Raw genomic sequence first — 27142 nt, forward strand, 5'->3', positions numbered from 1 at the left:
TCCCATTGTAGAAAAGTTCAGTATTATTTTGTTAGATTTTTAAAAATTTATTTTTCTCCTTCAAACTTTTCCAGCCTTTGAAGTAAATTTTATGGATGATGTGGGTCAGACTCTATTAAACTGGGCCTCTGCTTTTGGAACTCAGGAAATGGTAAGCTAATATATAAAAGCTCATGTTTTAAATAAAGATAGAATTATTAATAAGGCAACTTTATGATTCTTCATAATTTTACAGGTAGAATTTCTTTGTGAAAGAGGTGCTGATGTTAATAGGGGTCAAAGGTCATCATCATTACATTATGCTGCATGTTTTGGAAGACCTCAAGTAGCAAAGGTAAAATCCAGGTTTTTAAATTACTAATTTAATATTTAACATTTACATGGTTCCAAAATTAGAATGATATAAAAACTTTTATTTTGATGATAAGTCATTCTTCCACGCCATCTCCATTCACCATATTCCCCATTGTTCACTGTAGGTAAGCATGTTTTATTTATCTTTTTAGTATTTCTTAACATAGATACAAACAAAAAGAAATATATGTTTATTCCCTCTTTTTCTAATACAAAATATAACATATTACATACATATTGAAGACCTCTTCTTATTAGCATTTATTATTATTTAAGTTTTTATTTATTTATGATAGAGAGAGAGAGAGAGAGAGAGAGAGAGGCAGAGACACAGGCAGAGAGAGAAGCAGGCTCCATGCAGGGAACCTGACGTGGGCCTCGATCCTGGGTCTCCAGGAACACATCCTGGGCTGAAGGCGGCGCTAAACCGCTGAGCCACCCGGGCTGCCTCCTATTAGCATTTAGATAGCTTTTTTACATCTGTATACTTGCCGTGTGTGGATATACTGCAAATTTATTTAACCAGTCACCTGTTGCTAAACACTAATTTTTCCAATTTTTTTACTCTTGGCACCACATAATTTTGTACATATTTGTGTTGTTTTTGTTATCATTAAAGCAGATACTTTATTTGCTGAAGGATAATATCTTTGATTTTCAGATTAGCAAAGGACATGGGAAAGTTCTTTTTATAGTTAGGAAAAATTGAGAAGGTTCAGAGAGGTCAAATTATAAGGGTTGGACCTGATGTGTGAATGATCTAAGTCTCTAAAATCTTCATAATGTGAAGGAATTTGGCACATGCAATGTTAATCTGCTAAGTCAGGCACACTTGGATTTAAGCTTCAGCTTATTAGCAAAACAGTTTTTTGGCCTTGGGCAAGTTTCTTTAGTTTGACTTGCAGTATTCTCAGATAAATGTGTATACATTTATATCATGATTATTATTATAATCAGAAAAAATACATTAAAAAACATGTATAGTAATCACATCGTAGATGCTCAAATGGTAGCTGCTGTTATTGTCATCTTTATACTATACGAAAATAGGGGAAAACAGTTTAGCTTTCTAACTTGGGAAAGATTTTCTCTTTAAGGTCAAATTCTAAAGAGAATTATGCCTCTAAGGATGATAAATTTTATATTGACCCATTTTCTTTTGACTTGTACTGTTTTGCAGTCGAGTGATTGGGTGGGAAGAAGAAGCCAAATGAATTATACGTGTCACCCTAACCTATCTTGATTATATGTCAGCCTACAGTGAGTGATAGCTACTATTACTAATAATGATACAATAGGTAGGACTCACTGAGCACTTAAACTCTGTGCTAGCCAGTGTCTTGGGTATTTAACATGTCTTATCATTTAATCTTCATAGATTCTTCTGTTTTTAAATGATTCTAAGATACACCTCCTCTTTCCTCCTTCCCCCTCCATACACATTTTAACATCTCTTAAATAGGAAAATGTATAATTACTGTTGACCAGATAGAAAGTGCAGCATTACTTGTTCATGCAACAGTAATAAAAAATCCTGTCTGATAGAGGAGCACTCAGTAATGCTGCATTATTAATGCTGTCTATGGCACACATGGTAACATTGTAGAAATACAAATGTTGGTTTTGAATAAAAAAAATATTAATTATGAAGAATTGTGCTCGGAATGTTGAAGTTATAGAATACCTTATAGATCATTTATATTCTCTTATTTATGTTTGTCCAAGTAATGTGTGAAAAAAATCTAAATTTAAAAAAGTTATTTCAATTAGCTTAAAAAAATTTCAAACAATAAGAAAGCATTTTACAAAATTGACTGGCATTTCTTTTTTCATTTCTCAGTGATAATTAATGCTATAGCTAATAATCTGTGGCATCCTAGATTTGATAAAATAATTATTATAATTCAGCAGTTGGATGTTTTAGCCAGTACTACATACTTTCCTGATGTGTGTATATATTCACTCATTGTTAAGATATATCTATTAGATTATAACCAAGTTAGAAAAACTGCAGTTCTGAGGGTGACAAGAAAAACATGAGATGTGTTCTCTGTTCAAAAGAGCTTACAGTCTGTGGGGGAGAGAGTCCAGTGTCCATTAAAAATTGGCAAACAGAGAATTCATATTTAAGATGTAAATTTTGTAGTTCATTCTGGGAGGATTGATTTAACTTGGTAATTGGCAGTATGTAGGAAATGAGGAAGATGATTACCATGTTTGAAATGTACACTAATACCTCTATGTTGAAGAAATTGAGAGGAGGAGTTTGAAGGAGAATATGATAGGTTCACATGTGCACATACTTAATTTGAGTTGTTAATAAATAACCAAGTGAAATCTGCAATATTTTAAAGATCTAGCTAGACCATTTTTGAGATAGCTGATACATGCAAAATAGTGATTTGGAGTTACTGCCTGCTTAGGTAATTCTGAGTCTGAGTGCAAAAGTTGGATATTAAAGAAACAGTGTTAATTCTTAATATTCAAATTAAATGCTTTTCTTTTCTAGACTCTGTTACGGCATGGTGCAAATCCAGATCTGAGAGATGAAGATGGGAAAACTCCCTTAGATAAAGCTCGAGAAAGGGGCCATAGTGAAGTAGTAGCAATTCTTCAGTCTCCCGGTGAGTGGTAAAATCTTTCCTTTCAAGCCATCTGCTATTATTTTTCAGCTTCACTTTTACAGATACAGCTTTTTTGGTGCATATTAGCATTATATAAATAAACTATTCCTATGAAGTCAAGTAATTATATGCATATACTTTTACATTTGATAAACCTTTAATAGTATACTGTTCAGTGTTCTTTGAGACTCTGGGTGCATGATTCCAGAATGACAAAATCAAAAGTTTAAGGACCATGGGAATGTCATAAAGAATAGTTGGGTATTGTGTAGATGAAGTACCTTGACCAAATTTTTAAGTTTTCACTGAGTAGATGAATGTGAACTATTCTGGAATCAAGTGGAATATCCATTATTTCCTTAAGTTGTGATTCAGCTCATTGGTGGAACTAATTTTCTTTGGTATTCTTGTGCTTATTTTGGCAGCACATATACTAAAAAAAATTGGAATAGTATCATTTTTACAAACACCTTTAATAGATACAGTATCTTAATTTCAGTTTAATTATTGGTAATTAGGGATACTTTTTTTCTTGAATATTTATTTATTTGAGAGAGAGAGAGTGAGTGCACACAAGTTGGGGAAGGGGCAGAGGGAGAGGGAAAGAGAGAATCTCAAGTAAACTTCCCATTGAGTGCAGGGTCCAAAGCAGGGCTTGACCCCATGACCCTGAGATCAAAACCATGAGCCAAAATCAAGATTTGGTTGCTCAACCGACTGAGCCACAGAGGCACCCCAGGGATAATTACAGTTTGAAATTCGATACATCGTGATGTTTTCTTTTCATGAAAGAAAAAATTTCCAGAAATTTATTATATTGAGCAATATTTGTCTGCAGGTGATTGGATGTGTCCAGTTAATAAAGGAGATGATAAGAAAAAGAAAGATACAAACAAAGATGAAGAAGAATGTAATGAGCCAAAAGGAGATCCAGAAATGGCACCCATATACTTGAAAAGGCTATTGCCAGTGTTTGCACAGACATTTCAGCAAACTATGCTGCCTTCAATAAGGTAGTTATTCATAGTATCTGTGTTTATTAGTTAAATTATGCCAATTATATAGTTCTGTTTATCTCCTTTTTCTAGAAGGGTGGAAGTTTAATATTCAAAAGGTATGGTTAGAATAAAAGATTGGAAATTTGGAGAGTTAAATCTTCTGATGATCTGACTTAAGGAGTTTTGAAAATCAAGACTAGATTCTAACAACTTTTGTAGCTCTCTGTGAATCAACTTGAGAAAAATTTTGTTAAGTACGGCAAACATTTACTGAGCTCTATGGAGGCCTTTTTTGGAAGAGACTGTGTGAGATGGTCATTGAAGAGTTACCAAAAAAAATGGGACTTGGCTTTCGGGTCTATACCATTGCAGGCTAGTGAGGAAGATGCGAATAATAAGAGTAGTAAGTGATAGATTGGACATCAGAGTTCTCTGGTAATAGAGATGATTTAACAATTGGGCTGCTCACATTAGAGAAAATTTTATACAGAAGTGAGATTTAAATTGAGGTTTAAAAGATACTTGGGGTTTTATAGGCAGACAGATTGGAAGGGTCATGGAGCAGCTTTATGTGCAAAGTCATGGAGGTATGAGTCAGTTCATCCTGGTACAAATCCTGGTGGCTCTCCCTCTGTAAGTGTGTCATTTCTGTTCGGCTGTTGCTAATACTCTGGTCCATAGTCTGTGGTTTGACTACTGCAGTTGCCTCTTCATTGATCTGTCTTTTATTTTCTCTTTTGCTCCTTTATAATCTTTTCCTACATATTAGGCTAAGTTATTTTAAAAATCGTAATTATGTCACTTTGTGATTTAAACCCTCCAGTAGGATTTAAACCCTCCAGTAGGGGTAGCCCCGGTGGCACAGCGGTTTAGCGCCGCCTGCAGCCCAGGGCGTGATCCTGGAGACCCTGGATCGAGTCCCACGTCAGGCTCTCTGCGTGGAGCTTGCTTCTCCCTCTGCCTGTATCTCTGCCTCTCTCTCTCTGTGTGTCTCTATGAATAAATAAATAAAGTTGAAAAAAAAAAAGCCCTCCAGTAGTTTCCACCTCGCTTTAACTAAAACCTAACCCCTGCTTTTTTTTTTTTTTTTTTTTGAAGACGGAGGAGGCTGAGGCTCAGTTGGTTAAGCAATTGCTTTTGACTCAGGTCCCTGGGATCGAGCTCTGCGTTGGGCTCCCTGCTTAGTGACAAGCCCACTTGTGCTGTCTTTCTCTGTCAAATAAACAAGATCTTTAAAAAAATAAAAATAAAAAGAGAGAGAGCATGAGCAGTGGGGTGAGGGCAGAGGCAGAGGGAGAGGGAGAGAATCTCAAGTAGACTCTTCCATTGAGCATGGAGCCCATCTTGGCTCTGTCTCACGACCTTGAGTTCATGACCTGAGGCCAGTTGAAGAGTCAGAGGCTTAACGGACTGAGCCACTCAGATGCTCTTAAACCTAACTCCTTAACTCTCAGGCTTGCAAGGGTTACATAAGTTCTACCCAGCTCTCTGACCTCATGTAGTACTATCTAACCCCTAGCCCATTACATTTAAAATAACCTTTTTTTTCCTGTTTTTGGAACACTCCCAAGTACCTCCTTACCTTAGGGCTTTTGTACTTCCCTTTACTGGAAACTTTTCTCATCCTTGGGTCTTTTGCATGGTTTGTTGCTTCATATCATTTAGGTCACAATTCAAATGTTAGACCCACTGATGTTTATCCATCTAATTTAAATGTATCCCTTAGGATACTTTTCACATAAATTATGGTGATGATTTACTGTCTTTACAGAGGTTTCAGTGTCTGAAATTGTGCTTTTCTTTGACTTTTGTGCGTCTTATTTATTTATTTAATTTATTTTTTAAGATATTTATTTGAGAGAGAGACAGAACAAGCAGAGATATTGGCAGTGGAAGAGGGACAAGCAGACTCCCCACTGAGCAGGGAGTCCAATGCACGGATTGATCTCAGGACCCTTAGATCATGACCTGAGCCAAAGGCAGATGCTTAGCCATCTGAGGCTCCGACTTTTGTGTTTTATTGTCTCTCTCCCCTCCAAAGTGAACTCCTTGAGAACTGGCCTGTGTACTGCTATATTCCTGCAAAGACAAGGAAGTATACTAGAGGGCTTGATAATTAGTAGGTCCTCAGTAGATTCTTAGTGCAAGATTGAGTGAGTGTGTTTTGTTAGCAGTTGTAAGTATTTTAATATTAATGGACTGTGTTTGGATTAATGGGATATGTTTGGACAACTCAGAGAATAACGTTAAAAAATAATTAGGAGTCTTTATGACCTATGAAGGCCTTTGTGGCCTGTGTTAATGAACCATATTCCACAAGTTAAAGAAGGGTCATTAAATACCTCTGAGGTTGTCACAAATGATTTCTTGATTTATGAAGATGGCATTGACAGCCTAGTGGAGAAAAGTACTGGGGGAGAGCAAGAATGAAAACAAACTACTTAAGGGTTCATTGCAGTATGGACTTCAAACAGTTGCTGGGGAGCTAGACTGGTGGGAACAAATTCAGAAGGTTGAGAGATGGGTTGTATAGGGGTTGACGACCTGTTAAATGTGAGAGGTGAGGGAAAGGAAGGAATGAAGAATGAGTGCTAAATTTTTGATGGGGTGATTGAGAATTTGATTTTGGACATACTAAGTTGAAGAAGTCTTTAGAACATGTAGTTTTGTAGGATTCAAGGGCCTAGGAATTGACATTAGAGTGCAGGCAGTCTGCTTTAAGTAGGAGAAAAGTGTCAGTAAAATATTCACTGTGAACATTGAAATACTTGGTTTTTATTCTTCCCCAAATAGCTGCAGAGGTATTGGTGTTAGTTGGGGCCACTTTTTTTTTTTTTTTAAATAAAACTTAGAATCATTGTGAAGAATGAGCAAGTTCAATTTTGAACAAGACAGTTTGGCCTGAAAATTTTAGAGGACTAGCTGTAATACCAATAAAAGAATCCTGATATATTTGGAGACCTTCGTGATAAGGTCATCAGAAAATTATGAAGTATGCCACTATATAACAGAGGTCCCTTATTCATTCATTCATTTTTTCTTTCTTTCTTTCTTTCTTTCTTTCTTTCTTTCTTTCTTTCTTTCTTTCTTTCTTTCTTTTTTTCTTTTCTTTTCTTTTCTTTTCTTTTCTTTTCTTTTCTTTTCTAAGATTTATTTAGAGAGTAATGAGCATGGGCACAGGGGGCTGGGGGATGGAGGGGAGAGGCAGAAGGGCAGAGGGGGACAGAAAAAGAGAGAATCTCCAGCAGACTCCCTGCTGAGCTTAGACCCTAATGTGGGACTCTGCTATCCCTTGACTCTGAGCTCATGACCTGAACTGAAATCAAGATTCAGTTGTGTAAGTAACTGACTGAGCCACCCGAGTTCCCCTAGATGGTTATTTTCTTTCACTCTTAAATGTTTCAGGATTGAGGATTGGAATTACAGTTGGTTTTTTTTTTTCTCTTCTTTTTGTTGTGTTTTCTAAAGTTTCTATAATAAACATATTGTACTTATGAAATATTTTTTTTTCAAAAAAATTTTTTAAATTTATTTATGTATGATAGTCACAGAGAGAGAGAGAGAGGCAGAGACACAGGAAGAGGGAGAAGCAGGCTCCATGCACCGGGAGCCCGATGTGGGACTCGATCCCGGGTCTCCAGGATCGCGCCCTGGGCCAAAGGCAGGCGCCAAACCGCTGCGCCACCCAGGGATCCCCTGAAATAAATATTTCAATGATTGTCTAAATACAATTTTAGTTTGAGTATATTCGATCCTAAATTCTCCAGGTGATAATTAGACACATTTAATTGTGGCGGGTAAGAAAGCATAAACCTAGTTAAGATGTCAGACTCTGGAATCCATGTAGAGTAGGTCCAAATGCCAAGATTACCCCTTCTAAATATATGGCCATGAGAAAGGTACTTAACTTCTTTGATTTTAATTGGTTTATCTCTAAGGTGAAAATAATTACATTAAATTCTCTGTAGGTTTGAGAATAAAAATTAGATATGTATGAAGTGTTGTCTTAGTGCCTAATATTTTAGAGGTATTTGAAAAAAGTTCATTAAAAATTATTTAGCAATAGGGATGCCTGAGTGGCTCAGCGGTTGAGTGTCTACTTTTGGCTCAGGCGTGATCCTGGAGTCCCGGGATTGAGTCCCACATCAGGCTTTCTGCATGGAGCCTGTGTCTCCCTCTGTCTATGTTTCTGCCTCTCTCTCTTTGTCTCTTGTGATAAATAAATAAAATCTTAAAAAAAATTATTTAACAATATTTTTAAAAATTAAAAACAAGAAGGCATAGGTTGCAACCTGATTTTTTTATTTTATTTTTTTACCATTTCATTTTAAAGTTTGTTTAGAAGAGTCCACATATATGTTCTGGTCAGACAATTAAAGGAGGGTCTGTATGTATGAACTTTAGCTATTATCTGTCAGTATTTTATAATGCACAGTGTCTGCTCAGTTAATGAAAGGCAGATGATAGATTAATAAAAGGCTTTCAAACAGGATAGCAATTATCTTTTATTTTTAATGAATGATATGCTATGAACAAACTTACATACTGTTATAGACATTTTATTTTATTTCTTAAGATTTTATTTATTTGTTCATGAAAGAGAGTGAAAGGCAGAGATACAGGCAGAGGGAGAAGCAGGCTTCAAGCAGGGAGCCCGATGTGGGACTCGATCCTAAGACCGCGGATCATACCCTGAGCCATGGGCAGGCGCTTAACCACTGAGCCACCCAGGCTGTCCCAAAGATGAGATTATTAAAGGAAAATCTGAAGATCTAGTGTAAGCTTAAGTAATTAAATCTTTATGATAACCAGCATGAGAGTTTATAAGTCAGTGCAATAGTCTAGCCCCCCCGAATAGAGCCAATAATATATATAGGAATTGAATGTGTGTAGTGGACATTTCATAGGTTATTTGAAAGATGGAGGCTTATTAAATGGTATTAGAATGTATGATTTGTGGTTTGATTTTAAAAGTATCACCTTAATCCTTTAACTGTATATCTAAACAAATTCTAGGTGGATTTAAAATAAATAAGCTTTAGGAAAACAAAAAAATGTTTTTGAATGTTTATCAGAATTTGATAAGAATGTCTTTCAAAGCTTGTTTGTTTTAGTACTGTCATTAAATTGATCTCAATTGTCATTTAATTTAGTCTATGTAAAACTATGACAAACTACGTCACACAAACAATACTACCCACAGCCAAAAAGGTGCCAATAATATAAGCTCATAATCCAAATAAATAGACCAACAAATTGGTATTTATTTGTTAGCAAGTGTGACCAAAGGATACTATTTTTTTTAATACAAAGAGTACTATTTTTTAAAACTGCACAAATTTTTGTTAAAAAAAATACAAGAGCCAGTTTAAATAAATGAGGCAAAGAGCACAGTGTTTAAGGATCTAACTTGGAAAAATGTTATGTATAATTACTGAGGTATAATTTACCTAAAATCATAGGATATTTTAAGTGTATGTCATGGTGATTTATACCAAGTGAAAGAATTATTCCTCTCTAGTTATTAATACATCTATCACATGTTTATCTTTTTGTGTGTATGTGTGAGAACATTTAAGTTCTGCTCTCTTCTGCATTTTAGTTACACAATACAGTGCTACAAGTTATAGTTATAACATTAGATCCTCAGACCTTATGTTGGAATTCCCTTACCCTCAGCAGGTGGCAACCACTTTCCTACTCTGTTTCTGTGCATTGACTTTTGTTTCAGATTCTATATGTGTGATACCATGTAATAGTTGTCCTTCTCTGGCATTTTTTTACTTAGCATAATACCCTCAAGGTCATCCATGTTGTTGCTTCATAGGCTTTTTATTTTTTATTTATTTATTTTTTTAAAGATTTTATTTATTCATTCATGATAGACATAGAGAGGCAGAGACACAGACAGAGGGAGAAGCAGGCTCCACACTGGGAGCCCGATTCGAGACTCGATCCCGGGACTCCAGGATCGTGCCCTGGACCAAAGGCAGGCGCCGAACTGCTGAGCCACCCAGGGATCCCCTTAATAGGCTTTTTAAAAATCAGTTTGCAGGACACCTGGGTGGCTCAGTGGTTGAGTGTCTGCCTTTGGCTCAGGTTGTGGTCCCTGGGTCCTGGGATCAAGTCTCGCATCAGGTTCCTTGCAGGGTTCCTGCTCCTCCCTCTGCCTGTGTCTTTACCTTTTTCTCTGTGTCTCTCATGAATAAATAAAGCCTTAAAGAAGAAAAGGAAAACTTTATGTTCTGTAAGGTATTATGCATAGTGTACTAGTTAAGAGGTAAGTTTGAGTTAGGCTCTGTAATTTATTAGCCCTTAGTAGTCTACTTTAGTAGACATACTTAACTTTCTTTGTCTCACTTTCTTTATCTGTAAAACTGAGCTAATAGAACCTGCCTCATAGGGATTTGTTGCATGGATTAAAGGAACTGTAATGTTTTTAAAATACATAGGATTCCTGGCTCGTAATGGCTTAGAATAATAGTAACAGATACAACATATAAACTTTTTTTTTAAAGATTTTTAAAATTTATTCATGAGAGACACAGAGAGGCAGAAACATAGGCAGAGGGAGAAGCAGGCTCCTTGCAGGGAGCCCGATGTTGGACTCAATTCCGGGACCCCAGGTTCATGCCCTGAGCCGAAGGCAGATGCTCAACCGTTGAGCCACCTGGGCATCCCAACATATAAACATTTGTATGTTGTCGTTTTTTTGTTTGTTTGCTTTTAAGGTTTTATTTATTTCAGAGAGAGAGAGAGAGAGCAGGGTGAGCAGCAGAGGGAGAGGGAGAGCGGGGAGTCTGATGTGGGGCTCGATCCCAGCCAGGATCCTGGCATCATGACTTGAGCTGAAGGCAGATACTTAACCTACTGAGCCACTCTGGCACCCTTTTTATACTGTTTTAATTGAAATCGCAATATAAAACTACTAAATGTAAATACTGATTTGACAATCAAATATAAATAGCCATTAGCAAAAATTGGAAGGAACTAATCCTGTTAGCAGTTTGCCCTCCATTTGCCTACCATTTTCTATAATGTACTTGAATTTATAATACTTTTTTCCTTGAATGTATAGTGTTACGAATTTCAGCTAGAGAGTGTTATGATATACATTGAGTAGGGACCACATGCTGAAAAAATACATGTGTCACGTGCCTTTCTTGGACTTAATTAGCAATTTTGCGTCTCCATCCTTGTGGAAGTTATCTCAAAGTTAATGATACCTATAGCTCCGTGCCTAAGACATTGTTACATACTCAGAATTATTTGTGTTAAATGAACTGTTGTCTTTAACGTAATAGACCACTCTCCTTTTAGTCTATTACAATTTAAATGTGTGTGGATATGTGTTTATTTTAAAAGAACAGATTCCTTGTTATAAAACTGAGGTTAGTTTGAATGACTTTATTGAGTATCTATGTTCTGAGCAAAGCAGTATAAAAAGGAAAAGGAGACATTCCAGATTTTTAACAGTGGTAATATTTAGGGGAATGGGAGTTACTGTGATGTCGTATTTTCATTTATATGATGACATAGTTATAAGGACTGTGGGCTTAAATTTGACAAAACACAGAAGTGTTTGAAATTTGATCTGTATAAACTACCAGATGTTTTAACTTATAGCTTTGTGTTTTGGGTTATAGGAAATTTTAAGATAGTTATTTATATAACTTATTTTCTTTAGTAATTGCATTATTCCTTACTGATTTTCTAATCCTATCATGACATGTTATTAACTATTTAAAGTTAAATAGTTAATAGTTAATTAGTTCACTATTTTAACAATAGAAAATAAATGAAATTGCTTTAAAAATGAACATAAACTAGTGCTGGTATTGTTTTATTTTTTTGTATACTTTTATTAACTGTACTTTTTAGCAAGAGTATATAAAATTTACCAGTGGATATTTTGTTATGTTTAATGTATAGTTGCATTTTGTTTTATTTTAGGTTCTTATCCTGGCTTCCTAAAATTCTTTTTTTTATTTATTTTTTATTTTTTAAGGAAGGCAAGTCTTGCTCTGATTAGGAAAATGATTCATTTTTGCTCTGAAGCACTTTTAAAAGAAGTTTGTGATTCTGATGTTGGTCACAATTTGCCTACTGTACTAGTGGAAATCACTGCAACGGTCCTTGATCAAGAGGTCAGATTTTTGTCTTTTTTTGAAACTCCTGTAGCTTTAATCCCCTTTAGACAGTGGTCAGTAAAATAATTTCACTTTTGTCCTAATATCAGTAAATTCTTTTGTCTGTGAAATTATTGCATTTGTCTACTTCAGGCAACTAAACTTATTTTTATTATTTTTCCTTAATTTCCTTTTTGTTTTCCCCCAGGATGATGATGATGGCCACTTGCTGGCTTTGCAGATCATAAGAGATTTGGTAGATAAAGGTGGTGATATTTTTTTGGATCAGCTAGCAAGACTTGGTGTAATCAGCAAAGTATCAACTTTGGCAGGTCCTTCCTCTGATGATGAGAATGAAGAGGAATCAAAACCAGAAAAAGTGAGTGATGTTGTTTGCAGTATTATCAGGAATAGGATTTCTTTTGAGGAAATCTAGTTCTAACCTTTGATGGCTTTTGACAAAATAATGGCAATATGAAGTAGTATTATAAGTTTTAAAAATTTGGTTACTCAATTTTTTTAAGATTTTATTTATTTATTTATTTATTTATTTATTTATTTATTTATTTATTTATTTATTTATATTTTTTAAAGATTTTATTTATTCATGAGAGAGAGAGAGAGAGATAGGCAAAGACACAGGCAGAGGGAGAAGCAGGCTCCATGCAGGGAGCCCGACATGGGACTTGATCCCGGGACTCCAGGATCATGCCTTGCTTGGGCCAAGGCAGGCGCTAAACCCGCTGAGCCACCCAGGGGTCCCCTTATTTATTTATTTTAGAGAAAAAAAGAGTGTGAGCAGGGAGGAGTGGGGATGAAAGGGAGAGAGAAAATCTCAAGCAGACTCTTTGTGCTGAGCGTGGAGCCCAGTGCGGGGGTTAATCCCACAACTTCAAGATCATGACCCAAGCCAAAACCAAGAATTGGATGCTTAACCGACTGAGCCACCCAGATGCCCCCAGAAATTTGGTTATTTAAAAAAATATATATTGATAAAATTTAAAACTTACAGAAAAATTACAAATAGAGTATCAGAGTATTCTTTATAAATTCACTAATTATTGACATTTTGCCCCATTTGCTTTATTTAGACAGATACTGTGTGTGTTTGTGTAAACGTACACACACTTAAGAAATACTATTTGAGGGGCACCTGGCTGGCTCAGTTTGCAACTCTTGAACTTGGGGTTGTAAGTTTGAGCCCCGTGTTGGATGTAAAGATTACTTAAAAATGAAATCTTTAAGGGGCACCTGGGTGGCTTAGACACTTTAAATGTCTGACTCTTGATTTCAACTCATGTCTTGATCTTGGGGTCATGAGTTCAAGCTCCACGTTGCACTCTACAACTGGGCCTGGAGCTTACTGTAAAAAACAAACAAACAACAAAATATTATTTGAGAAAAGATGGATACATAGTGCGCCTTTTAAAAATGTAAACTTCAGGCAGCCCGGGTGGCTTAGCGGTTTAGCGCCACCTTCAGCCCAGGGCCTGATCCTGGGGACCTGGGATTGAGTCCCATGTCGGGCTCCCTGCGTGGAGCCTCTTTCTCCCTCTGCCTGTGTCTCTGCCTCTCTCTCTCTCTCTCTCTCTCTCTGTCTCTCATGAATAAATAAATAAAATCTTAATAAAATAAAAACCTAAACTTCACCAAAAAACTGATGTCTAACCCAAAGACCAAATTTACTGTTTCCTCAATAGCAATTTTTTTTCCCCTGGTCCAGAATCCAATCCAGGAGCATGTATTATGACATTTAGTTATCATGTTTATGAGAACTTCGCCTTTTGCTTTCATAGCCTTGGCATTTGTGAAGAGGACAGACCAGTTAATTTGGGCAGCGACCCTTCTTTGCATTTGTGTTTCCATGTGATTAGATTCAGGTTGTGAGTTTTTAGCAAGATGACTACAGAGGAGATGTTATATTTTCTCAATGCATAATGTGTCTTCTCTTAGACACACATAGTATCTGCTTTCTTACCAATGATGTTAACTTGGATCACTTCGTTATGTTTATCTCTGCTTGGTTTCTTTATCATAGAGTTACTCTTTTTTCTTTTGTAATTAATAAGTAATTTGTGGGGGTGCCTGTCAATATGCTGTTACTCATTAAATATATATGCATGAGTTTCAGTATCCATTGATAATTTTTCTTTAATTTTTATTTATTTATGATAGTCACACACAGAGAGAGAGGCAGAGACATAGGCAGAGGGAGAAGCAGGCTCCATGCACCAGGAGCCTGACATGGGATTCGATCCCGGGACTCCAGGATCGTGCCCTGGGCCAAAGGCAGGCGCCAGACCTCTGTGCCACCCAGGGATCCCCTCCATTGATAATTCTTGCCTTAGATTGTAAATTCTAAGTATACCTAATCTGTCCCTACTGATTCCAGCTCTGATTTAGTCCTAAATTAGTTATTGCTTTCTATATATTAGTGACAGAATGGTAATATTTTTGAGGTTATGGTAGAGTATGAGAGGTTAATTATAGAATCCTGAGAGGGTGAGCAAGAGTGGGAGGAGAGGGAGAGATTACTTTTAAAATTTTTTAAGGATTTATTTATTTGAGAGGGAGCTTGCACAAGTTGGGAGGGACAGAGGGAGAGAGAATCTGAAGCGGACTCTGTGCTGTGCGTGGAGCCCAAGTCGAGGCTGGATCTCATGACCTTCATTCACGACCTGAGCAAAAACTGGGTGCTGTAAGCTTTAACCAGTTATGTCACCCAGGCGCCCTTAGATAATTCCTAAATTACTTGAGAGATCTAAGGGATTTAACTACAAAACAAAATAAAAGGTGTTATTTGAGTTCATCCCCCTAGAATTCTATTCAAGAAATAGTTTCAAAATATCATATGATTTCACTCATATGTGGAATTTAAGAAACAAAACAAGCAAAGAAGGGGAAAAGACAAACCAAGAATCAGACTCTTAACTATAGAAAACAGATGGTTATCAGAAGGGAGATGGGTAAGGGGATGGGTAAAATAGGTGATGAGGATTAAAGAGTGTACTTGTGATGATCACTAGGTGTTGTATGGGAGTATTGAATCACTGTATTGTACACTTGAAACTCCTATTACTCTGTATGTTAACTATACTGAATTTAAATAAAATCTTAAAAATAAAAAAAAAGTAACCATTCTACAGATCCCCAGCAAGTCTTTTTGTAGAAATTAACAAGAAAATTCTAACATTCATATGAAAATTCTAGGGACCTAGAATAGCTAAAGCAACATCAAAAAGAAGTTGAAGGACGGCCATCAGCAGATTTGAAGTCTTATAAAGCTGTGGTGATCAGCAAAGTGTGGTGTAATGGTATAAAGACAGGCTAATGGTTCATGGATGGGTACATGGTCAGTTGATTTTCAACCAGAGTGCTAAGGCAGTTCAATGAGGAAAGGATGATCTTTTCAAAAACTCATGCTTGAAGAAGTAGGTACATACACAAAAAAGAAATTTTGACTATATATTAGGTACCACATAAAAAATTAACAGGAAATGAATAATAGACTGAAATGTATGGGTTAACATTATAAAACTTCTAGTGGAAAAGGAAAATCTCACTGATCTTGATCTTGACAAAGATTTCTCAAATAGAACCCTAAAAAGTTATACTATGGGGTGCCTGGCTGCTCAGTTGGAAGAACATCCGATTCTTGATTTCGGGGTGGTGAGTTTACCCACCACATTGGGTATAGAGATTACTTATAAATAATAAAAAGGTTATACTATACAAGGACCAAAAAACATTAGTAAATTTTAGTTTATCAAAATTAATCTTCTGTTCTTTAAGATACATTGCTTGGAAAGGGAAAAGACTAGGTAGGTGTTTGTGTGGCTCATTGGTTGAGTGTCTGACTCTTGGTTTCAGCTCAGGTCATGATAAAGCCCCATGTTGGGCTCCATGCTCAGTGTGGAGTGTGCTTGAGGTTTTCTGTCTCTCCTTTTGCCCCTCCTTCTACTTGTGCTGTCTCTAAATAATAAAAATCGTAGAAAATGAAAGACAACCCAGAAAATTGAGATTTTGTCTGAAAATATTTGGCCTTCATTTTTGATGGATATTTTCAGTGCCTACAAGGACTTTAGGCTAATCATTTCTAGCACTTTGAGAGATGGTCCATTGTCACCTGATGTGCATATTCTCCATTGAGAAATTCACTTTATTTCTCATCTTAGTTCTTTGGTACATAACATACATCTTTTCTAACAACATCTTTTTCTTCCTCTGGCTGTTCTTATGATTTTAAGCAATTTGACTTTCCTATGCTTTGTTGTCTTTGGTGTGCTTGTATATGTGTGCACATTTGAATGTCCAGCCCTGCTCGGGATTGTTTAATTTTCTTTGATCTTTGGGATTACAGTTTTTATCAAATTTGGAAATTTTTCAGCATTTGGAATACAATTGTCTGACTACCTTGTATGATCTCTGGGAATTTTTCAGCTTATAATTTTCCATTTGTTGTTTGCCCAACCTTATGGAGTATCATCCTGGAAATTAGTGGTCTAGTACTTGTTGTACACTCATGGTGACCACTTTGCAGATTTCTAGAGGCCTTTTTGGCTTGGCTTCCTAATCCTGAACTCATCCTCCATATGTTTGCTTTTGCCTCTTCTTCTTTTTTAAGATTTTGTTTATTTATTTATTCATGAGAGACACAGAAAGAAAGAGGCAGAGACACAGGCAGAGGGAGAAGCAGGCTTTTGCAGGGAACCTGATGCAGGACTTGATCCCGGTACTCCAGGATCATGCCCAGAGCCGAAGGCACATGCACTCAACTGCTGAACCACCGAGGCATCCCATGCTTTTGCCTCTTAAAACACAGACCTCTATTTCCTGAAATCATACTGCTGGATTCTTTTTTGTGTTCCCTCTTAAGACCTTAGCCAGAAATTTGTGTCTGGACCTAGAGGGCTTACCTAACTTGTTTTTATTTTCTGGGGGATCATGGTCCTCTGTTGCGTATTGTCCAGTGTTTGAAGACACTTTTTCATATATTTTGTCTAGCTTTTTGTTGTTTACAGTGGATAAACAAGTCTTGGTACTTGTTAACCTATCATGGCCTAGAGCACAATTACTTAGATTTAGAGAAATTTGGAATCTGTATTTTACAATCTTATTTTAGTGTTTAAGCTAATTACTTGTTTTTCTTTGTGTGTGTTAAAAAAATGTTTTACATTTTTTTAAGTATAACAAATTTTTATGATGTTTAAAAGTGCTATACCCAGGGATATCTGGGTGGCTCAGGCAATAAGCATCTGTGTTGGGCTCGGGTCATGATCTCAGGGTCTTGGGATTGGACCCTGCATCGGCCTTCCTGCTCAGCAAGGAGTCTGCTTTCCCTCTACCCCCTACCCCTGCTCATGCTCACTCTCTCTCTGTCTAAAATAAAATCTGAAAACAAAAAAGTGCTTTACCATACACACATGCATGTGCACACATACCACGTTCATATATGTTTATGATGAATATTTTCAATATTTAAATGTAAACACAAAAATTTTCAAGATGTCAGGCCAGGAAAACAATATTTACAAATTGTTTTTTTCTTTTAAACATGCTATAGAAAAGAAAGAAAAAAGAAAAAAAAAATAAACATGCTATAAAAGCTTTTTATGATTATAGAAATGATCCAGTATATTTGATTCACTTGGCTAAGGGTAGGGTGTTACATTTTATTCCTAAGAAGCATCTTTGGTGAGTGTGTTGGACCTCTAGGATTGGATAAAATTGATCCAGTGAAAATATCCTTTTTTTACAAGTAATTAGGCCCAGAGATGTGCTGAGTTTACCAGAGTCCTTGGTATTTAGCTAGTTATGTGTAGACCTAATCTGTTGGTCTTCTCTACCAATATACCTGGAAATGTTATAGCTTAGGTCATTATTTATGTGACTTTCTTAACATTTTTAGGACTTGTAAGATTTATCTGTAGGTAACGAGTTGAATCCAAATACATATTAAACTATAGGAACTGAATATTATATTCACCATGTTTTAATTCTAAATTTGATACATAGACATATTTTTAAAAACCTGTGAATATTTGAAATATTACTTCCCTTGTTTCATTGAATAATTTTATACATTTAGGAGGATGAACCACAGGAGGATGCTAAAGAGCTGCAGCAGGGTAAACCATATCATTGGAGAGACTGGTCAATCATTAGGGGAAGGGACTGCTTATATATATGGAGTGATGCAGCAGCCTTGGAATTATCTAATGGCAGTAATGGATGGTTCAGATTTATCTTGGATGGGAAACTAGCCACCATGTATTCAAGTGGTAGTCCTGAAGGTGGATCGGATAGTTCAGGTAATATTCTGTTCCTATTAAAATGTTTTACAAGTTTGTATAATTTTGATGATTTGTTCTTCTGATATTTTTGCATCATAGGAATAGCACATTTTTGGTAATCATATGTCCAGTTTGTTGAATACCAACAGAGAAAAGCTGTTGTATCATGAAAGCATTTAAGAGATGCCCTTTTATTGCATGAGATAAGGAATAGCACTATTATCTACTTTTAATCTCTCTCATCTTTTACTTAAAGTTACCTCTTATGATGTAATGATGAATTGTATGTGTGTAAAGCTGTCTCAAGTTGTCTTTTCCAAAAGGCTTATACTTTAAAAAAAATTATGGCTGTAGGATTACTTTTATACCTGAACCGAAATATATCACACCAGTGAGCATACACTAAAGAACAAAACTCTGCTAATTAAGTTTTTTATATAAAATAGATATTCCGATATGTAGTTTTCTTTTTATAAAAAAGGGAATATTTGAAAATAATAAGGTTTTAAAATAATCATTTTGTCTTTATAGAAAGCAGAAGTGAATTCTTAGAGAAGTTACAAAGAGCTCGAGGCCAAGTAAAGCCATCTACTTCAAGTCAACCTATACTCTCAGCACCAGGACCCACTAAACTCACTGTAGGGAACTGGTCACTAACTTGTTTGAAAGAAGGAGAAATTGCTATTCATAACTCAGATGGTCAGCAAGCAACAATATTGAAAGAAGATTTACCTGGTTTTGTATTTGAATCTAATAGAGGAACCAAACATTCATTTACTGCAGAAACTTCTCTGGGTAAGTTATATAGAATATATAAGTTTAGCAGATAAGAATGAATGAGAAAAAAAATAAATGAGTATCTTAAATTGCAAAAAAATTCTTTGAAATATCCTTTTTTTTTTTTTTTTTTAAAGGTTCAGAATTTGTGACTGGTTGGACTGGTAAAAGAGGCAGAAAACTGAAATCTAAATTAGAAAAGACAAAGCAAAAGGTATATTTGTGGAATTTGCTTTTTCTTTTTTTGTCTTTTATACAGACTTGGTAAGGTTTCATTGGTATATTGCAAACATTTAAAAAATTGAGCCAGATAACACAAGTTACTCTAATCTAACATTTTATTTTTCTGTGCTGATCATTTTATTTTCCACAACACATATATGTTTACCTATAATTTTATACACATTCTAAACACCAACATTAAAACATTAAAATTTGTAAGACAATAAAATATAAATGATTTGGCTTGTTAATGTCACAAAAACTTTGAACTCCTGCTTTAGTAATTATTGATAGTAATATTTTTAGTGATACAGTGGGATTGAAAATACATCATTATATTTCACAATCCTGATCTAAAATACTTTATGATAAAGCAACTTGAATGCCTGGTTCTATATTCAGATATTTTGATGTTTAATTTAATGGTCATCTTAGATGAAATAACTGTTTCAAAAAGATATAGGAGCACTGACTCCACCTTCAAAATCACAATAATAATTTTTAAATTCTATCCATTAAGTATGGGTTGTTTTTTTCAAAATAAGGCCAAGGGATACCTGACTGGGTCAGTACATAGAGTATGTGACTCTTGATCTTGGGATTTTAAGTTTGAGCCGCATGTTGGGTGTAGAAATTACTTAAAAATATGAGCTGGTGTTATTTCCATCAAATAACAATAATTGTTATTGTATCAATTCTTGCTTTTTATTTTTCATTTTTTAAAAAAAAATCTCAATTATAATTAGATTCAGTATTTTCTGATGGCAGAAATTTTTATTTTACCTATACAATTACATAGAATAGTTTTTTCATGCAGTATATGAAGAGTGCTTTTAGGTGTTTAGGTTTGGGGGGTTACTGTGTTTTTTATGCTTTAGCCTTAGAAACAGTAGTAGTAGACTTTATTTGGGGGCAGTTATATATAACATGTTTATGTTTTCATTTCTATTTGTTAATGTGTTGTGCCATCTTCAAAATATTTCCAGTTGCTAGACCTTGGGAAAAAAATATTTAAATAAATAAATTATTTTTATAAATATATCTAAATAAATAAACTACCTCTGTAGTTATATTTATTATTTCATGATTGCTTCTTTGTTTTTAAAAAGAATGTGAGGTCAAAAGTGCTTTCTAATTCATGGTATCTTACGGGCATTTGAGGAAGAACTATCTCAGTTGAAGATAGCCATTATGTGTTAAAAGGAATTTGAACTAAATACAGTCCATTTTCATTATTCACAGTAGTTGTATTATGTAAAGCTTCCGTGAACACTGAACCACCCATTGCTCTTAAAGGAAATACAGGGTTAGGTTCATTTGAGGCTCTGGTCACATTTTTGTAACTGATCCGTTCATAATCTTCCGTATCTTTCTGTTTAAAGACATCATGTTTAATGTGTATTATTGATTTGTTAACACTGGACTTTGGCCAGTAGCACTATCATGCCTGAATGAAGCTTTCCTAACACACATGTCCTTCTTCTCGTGCTTAGGAACACTGGACAGCACTTTAGTACTAATTTTCTTGGCCATTTTAAACAATGCAAGCATCAACAAAACCACAAAAAATGTTAAAAAATGCATAACGCAAAATAGAGTGTGGAAAGGACATTTGTTTATAGAGAGCTAACACAAGTATGACATTTGTTTGAAGACAGCATTCACCTTGTTTGACCTTACATGAGAACATGCACATGAGGCAGCTCCTAAGTTTCTGTTGCACTGTGAATGTCCACAAGTGACTATGAAAGCACTGCAAGTATTGATTTGGGGATTTCAAATAAATACTAGTGAGTAGTTGAATTCGCAAATATAGAATTCTCAAATAATGAGCAGCTGTAATTTTTTATAAACTTCCCACTGAGCGATCTCAGAAATTTCTTGTAATTCCTGATAGATTGTATTAACCAACCAAATTCAAAGGGAACTGAAACTTCACAATACAGAAGAAGAGTAAGAAGTAAAGTAAATCAAGGAGAATATAGTCTCAGTCCTATATTTTCATATTCTTAAAAAATACGTGATTATTGATTCCGTTTCTTAAAGTCAGTAGTAACTCATTGACAATGTGGCTTTTCTTTGGGGATGAAAGTAGTACATATCAAAATAACTGATTTTAGGTAAAAATAATTTTATTAATTTTAACCTTCATTTTAATTTATTAATACTATTTCATAAATGCATAGTTTCTTAAGTGTTGTCTAATATTCAGAGCTTACTTTCCTCTTGATTCTGAAAAGCATAGCAAAATGGAATGAAAAAGTACTATTAAGTCATTTCAGGAGTGAATTCTTTTTTTCTATTAGAGTTATGCTAGGTTAGTTTGTGATTAAATGAAATTATATAAGTCCTAAATTTAGACTTTTTAAGCAAATAATTTTAAAGACTGTATGTACTAGATTTTGTCAGACCCAAGCCTGGGATACATTAATTTAAATTTTATCTTTAGGGGATCCCTGGGTGGCGCAGCGGTTTGGCGCCTGCCTTTGGCCCAGGGCACGATCCTGGAGACCCGGGATCGAATCCCACATCGGGCTCCCGGTGCGTGGAGCCTGCTTCTTCCTCCGCTTGTGTCTCTGCCTCTCTCTCTCTCTATCTCTGTGACTATCATAAAAAAAAAATAAATAAATAAATAAATTTTATCTTTATTTTCATTTTTTTTCAAGTTCCAAAAAGGCTTTCTTATGTACAGAGTGGGAGAGGTTCAGTTCTTCTTGGTTGCTACTTTCCTCATGGCTGCGAGGACACTGTTCAGCTCTGCTGTCTTCCTCTTGGCACACATGGGTGTCCCCACTCTTTCCTTGATGAACTTGGGGGTACATTTGTCCTTTGAGACCTTGAGTAGCTCCATGGCATGCTGCTGGTAATGAGGCAAAGCTGCATATCTCTCAGATCATGTCCTGCACAAACTTGGTGTGCTTGGTGAGGTGCCCATGGCAATGGCTATTCCTTGGTTCACTCATGTTCATAGTCACCTTGTGTTCCTTGTTGAAGGCCACGGTGGTGGGATAGCGCAGAGCCATGGCTGCTGTTCCTCCATGGTTCAAGTGGCATAAAAGCTGAAATAACATTAATTTAAATGAGAGGTGACTAGTGCCCAAACTAACTGTAGTCATTCTTCCTTATGATTAAATATGTAAATATATATAGTGTCTTATATACTTTGTGTGAATGATATACATAGAAGAAAGAATAAAACTTAACGTACACCCCAGAATGTTAAAAAGATTAAAGTCTAGGTGAGTTCCTTTCTGTTTACTAGATGGAAAGCTGCCTAATTCAGGGATCATTGAATAAAAGCCAGTTAGGTTTTTTTTTTTTTTTTTTTTTTTTTTTTTTTTTTTATTTATGATAGGCACACAGTGAGAGAGAGAGAGAGGCAGAGACACAGGAAGAGGGAGAAGCAGGCTCCATGCACTGGGAGCCCGATGTGGGACTCGATTCCGGGTCTCCAGGATCGCGCCCTGGGCCAAAGGCAGGCACCAAACCGCTGCGCCACCCAGGGATCCTGCCAGTTAGGTTTTTAAGTTAAAAAGGTTCCACTGTAGTTGATTGAATTACAGGTTGCTTATTTTTTTTATTTATATTTTCTAATTCATTTACTGTAATTAGGTTACTTTTATTAAAAAAAAAGAAGTTAACTTTTACATGTTGTTAAAGTGGATTTAAATGAATTAAGCTCCTCTTTGGCATGTGAATACAAGGTATAAATATACCAAAAATTAAGATTATGAGTTCTTTTATTTGATATTGCTTAAATGTGCTAGAGTATTTTTCCAGCTGTTAGAACCTTTTGACGTATATGAGTAGAAGTAGTAACATTTTTTTGGAAGTTGCTAATGGCACAAAAATCTTAATCTTTTTTTTTTTTAATATTTTATTTATTTATTCATGAGAGACCGAGAGAGAGAGAGAGAGGCAGAGCCAGAGCCAGAGGGAAAAGCAGGCTCCATGCAGGGAGCCTGACGTGGGACTCGATTCTGGGTCTCCAGGATCACGCCCTAGGCTGAACGTGGCACTAAACCACTGGGCCCACCGAGGCTTCCCAAAAATCTTAATTTTAAAAGTTGCACATGTCTATGTAGGTAAAAGATTTGTTACAAGTATTAATTGTGAAAATTCATATTTGCAATTTTAATTTTGCAGGTACGAACTATGGCTCGAGATTTATATGATGACCACTTTAAAGCTGTTGAAAGCATGCCTCGTGGAGTAGTGGTAACACTCAGAAACATAGCAACTCAGTTAGAGTCATCTTGGGAACTTCATACAAATAGACAAGTATGTTATTCAGCCTCTAGATTTTATGACACATTGATCTCAGTTTAGTTTTTCCCCCTTTATCCTTTATATTTTGGGTATTGATGAGGGGTCAGCAAATTATCACCTATGGGCTAAATTAGGCCTGCCACCTATTTTTATATGGCTTTGTGAGGTAGGAATGGTTTTTAAATTTTTAAATGATTGAAAACAAATCATAGGTAAGAGTAGTATTTTCTGATACATGAAAATTACATGAAAATGTAATGACTGTGTCCAAAAGTAGTTTTATTGCTCATAGCCATGCTCACTCTTTTCCATATTGTCTGTAACTGCTTTGGTGGCATTTGGTGGCATGGTTATAAGACAGAGTTGAGTAAGTCAGACAGAGGCCATATAGCCCGTAAAGCCTAAAATACTTAGAATTTTTCCTTACAAAATGTTTTGTGCACAGGGTCCCTGGGTGACTCAGTCGGTTATACATCCCGACTTGATTTTGGCTCAGCTTATGATCTCAGGGCTGTGAGATTAAACCCTGTGTTGGGCTCTGTGCTCAGCACTGAGCCTGCTTAAGAGTCTCTCTTTCCCTTTCTGACTCTCCCTACCTCTTCCTTCTCTAAAAAAAAATTTTTTTCTGACCCTAGTAAAGATAGAATTTACATTAATAATTTGAATCTCTTATTCTTATTTAATATCCAATTTATTATCTTGGTAATTGATGTGATAAATTAAGTATATTAAGACCTGTTTATTTTTTTGTTATTTTTGTCTTCATTAAAATTTTTCTTTTCTTTTAGTGTATTGAGAGTGAGAACACATGGAGAGATTTAATGAAGACAGCCTTAGAAAATCTAATTGTACTTTTGAAGGATGAAAACACAATTTCACCATATGAAATGTGCAGTAGTGGATTGGTGCAAGCACTTCTTACTGTCTTAAACAATGTAAGTTTCTGAAGTAGTACAGAACAGATTATGTAAGTAGTTTTGACAGTTATTTGTACTACACTTTTGGCAAAGCAGTATTTACTTTGTTTTATCAAGAAATATTTAAAAATCAAGTTAATAAATGTTAATATTTATAATTTTTCTATCCTTTATATGGTATCATTAGTTTGAGCCAGTTGAATACAATAATTGAGTGTGTTTATATTTTTGAGTTTCCCAATTATAATTCATTCTGGATTTTGTTTGACAAAATACTTACTTTAGTCTAAGTTTTAACATTAGTCACTGCTCTGAATTCTTCATAAAATGAAGTTAATTTGTAGTACTTAATTTATTTGCCTAAAATTGATTTATGAGCCATAACTGTTTTGGAAGTTACTGTAGCTATTTGACAAGTATTTGCTAATAACCTTATATTTCTCTTCAACTTAGTCTACCTTTAATATCTCTTTATTGTGATAAAAATCTCTTTATTTTAATGAAACATACTTATAACAAATTCTAACAAAAGAATAAAAAGTGAAAGTTTTCTTAGTTCTACTTCCCAGTTTAATTTTTGGTCTTAATTAGTATATGTAGTAATACACTCTTAAAATTCTCTTTAACTTCTTTACGTTGTATAATCCCTTCATTAATCTTACCACTTGTATAATTTCCACTTATTAAAATGTTAAATGAAAAATGTTCATTTGTAAATAATCCGAAATCATCTTGCATACTATACTTCGAGAGGAGCTGATTTAGCCGTGTAATTGCTACCCCATTATATTAAAAAAAAATCTGTATATTAGCTGTGATCTACTAGTTATATAGTACTAAAAAGAATTTTAATTGAAAGAGAATAATGATTTCACTTAGATTATGTTGATAACTTTGTAATAATATGTTAACATTTATCTTTGTAATGTGTGTTTTTGATATATTTTGATAACAGCCTTAAGATATTTTTTGTACCTTTTTAATTTTTTTTAGAGCATGGATTTATTTTTATTTTTATTTTTATTTTTTAGAGCATGGATTTAGATATGAAACAAGATTGTAGTCAACTGGTAGAAAGAATAAATGTTTTTAAAACAGCTTTTAGTGAAAATGAAGATGATGAAAGGTAAATCACTAATTTTCTTTTAATTTGATGTTTGCAGTGTTTGAAAGTTGTTATACTTCCTTTAAAATAGTCTAATACAGTGCTTCCACTCAAAATAGGAACTCTGTAATTAAGTAAAAAATTAGCTTTGTATTTTAAATGTATAATAATGGAAAAGATTTTTAAAGCATTTTATTTGTAAATACTTATTTGAGAGAGAGAGTGATTGAGTGGGAGAGAACACATGAGCAGGGGCAGAGGGAGAAAGAGAAGTAGACTCTCCTGCTGAGTAGGGAGCCTGATGTTGGGTTCGATCCCATGATGTCAGGTCAATCATGACCTGAGCCAAAGGCAGACACTTACCCAACTGAGCCACCCCGGGGCCCCTAAAGGCCTTTTTTGAAGAATTTTTAAGTCTAATGGAATAAAAGAAAAATTACATGTCTGTTATGAATGCAGCTGACCACTTAAATTAGATATTTTGTTGTATATCTAAAACTAATTTAACACTGTATATCAACTACACTTAAAAACATTAAAATTAGATACCTATTTAATACAGAAGTGGAGATTTGAACACTGATTAACTATTTGGTGATATTGGGTAATAAAATTTATTATTGATGAATTACAAATTGTTAATTCATTTTTAGGTGTAATAATGATAAGAGTTTTGTATTTTAAGAATTCTTTTTTTGTAGAGATACATATTCAAAATATTTCTGGATGAAATGATATGCTCTCTGATATTCAAAATATATTGGACAGAGAGAAATGGGTTAGGGATACAGATAGAAATCAATTAGTCATTAGTAGATAATTGTTGAAGCTGGGTCTTGGGTTGATGAAGGTTTATTTTACTATTTACTTTTGAATGTGACTGAGGTTTTAAAATAAATGAAATTGATTTCATTAATTTGGGATACTGTTTTAAATGAGTTACTATAGGGGATCCCTGGGTGGCGCAGCGGTTTGGCGCCTGCCTTTGGCCCGGGGCACGATCCTGGAGACCTGGGATCGGGTCCCGCGTCGGGCTCCCGGTGCATGCAGCCTGCTTCTCCCTCTGCCTCTCTCTCTCTCTCTCTCTCTCTGTGACTATCATAAATAAATTAATTAATTAAAAAAATAAAATAAAATAAATAAATGAGTTACTATATTTTATGGGTATATAGTAAGTTAAAGAAAGTAGGAGTTGTACCCAACCTGTGATGTTAGTTAATTCAGTTTCTGTATTAACTTGGTTATGAAATTATATAAACGCTCTGAACAATTATTTTTTTCTTTGTAGTCGACCAGCAGTTGCATTAATTCGGAAATTAATAGCTGTACTAGAGTCCATTGAACGCCTACCTCTTCATTTGTATGACACACCTGGATCCACATATAACTTGCAGGTAACCATGAAAAATGCAGTTGCTACTATTGCTGAATACATTTAGGAGAAGTCTTTTACT

General features: G+C 35.1%; 1 protein-coding gene and 1 pseudogene across 5 annotated transcripts in view; one reads left to right on the forward strand and one right to left on the reverse strand.

The window, feature by feature from the left end:
* HECTD1 (HECT domain E3 ubiquitin protein ligase 1) overlaps positions 1-27142 on the forward strand; it is a 94442-nt gene that overhangs the window by 30401 nt on the left and 36899 nt on the right. For all 5 annotated transcript variants that reach the window (XM_041758272.1, XM_041758275.1, XM_041758273.1 and 2 more), the window contains exons 7-19: positions 75-151; positions 236-334; positions 2864-2978; positions 3817-3991; positions 11985-12123; positions 12314-12484; positions 18194-18416; positions 18930-19193; positions 19313-19389; positions 23544-23678; positions 24455-24601; positions 25615-25709; positions 26977-27082. In XM_041758272.1, coding sequence (XP_041614206.1) covers positions 75-151; positions 236-334; positions 2864-2978; positions 3817-3991; positions 11985-12123; positions 12314-12484; positions 18194-18416; positions 18930-19193; positions 19313-19389; positions 23544-23678; positions 24455-24601; positions 25615-25709; positions 26977-27082 — 1823 coding nt within the window. The remainder of the gene's footprint in view (positions 1-74; positions 152-235; positions 335-2863; positions 2979-3816; positions 3992-11984; positions 12124-12313; positions 12485-18193; positions 18417-18929; positions 19194-19312; positions 19390-23543; positions 23679-24454; positions 24602-25614; positions 25710-26976; positions 27083-27142) is intronic.
* Positions 22048-22606, reverse strand: LOC121492944 (annotated as a pseudogene).

This window comes from Vulpes lagopus, chromosome 6 (genome assembly GCF_018345385.1).
Source record: "Vulpes lagopus strain Blue_001 chromosome 6, ASM1834538v1, whole genome shotgun sequence".
Classification (NCBI taxonomy): Eukaryota; Metazoa; Chordata; class Mammalia; order Carnivora; family Canidae; genus Vulpes; species Vulpes lagopus.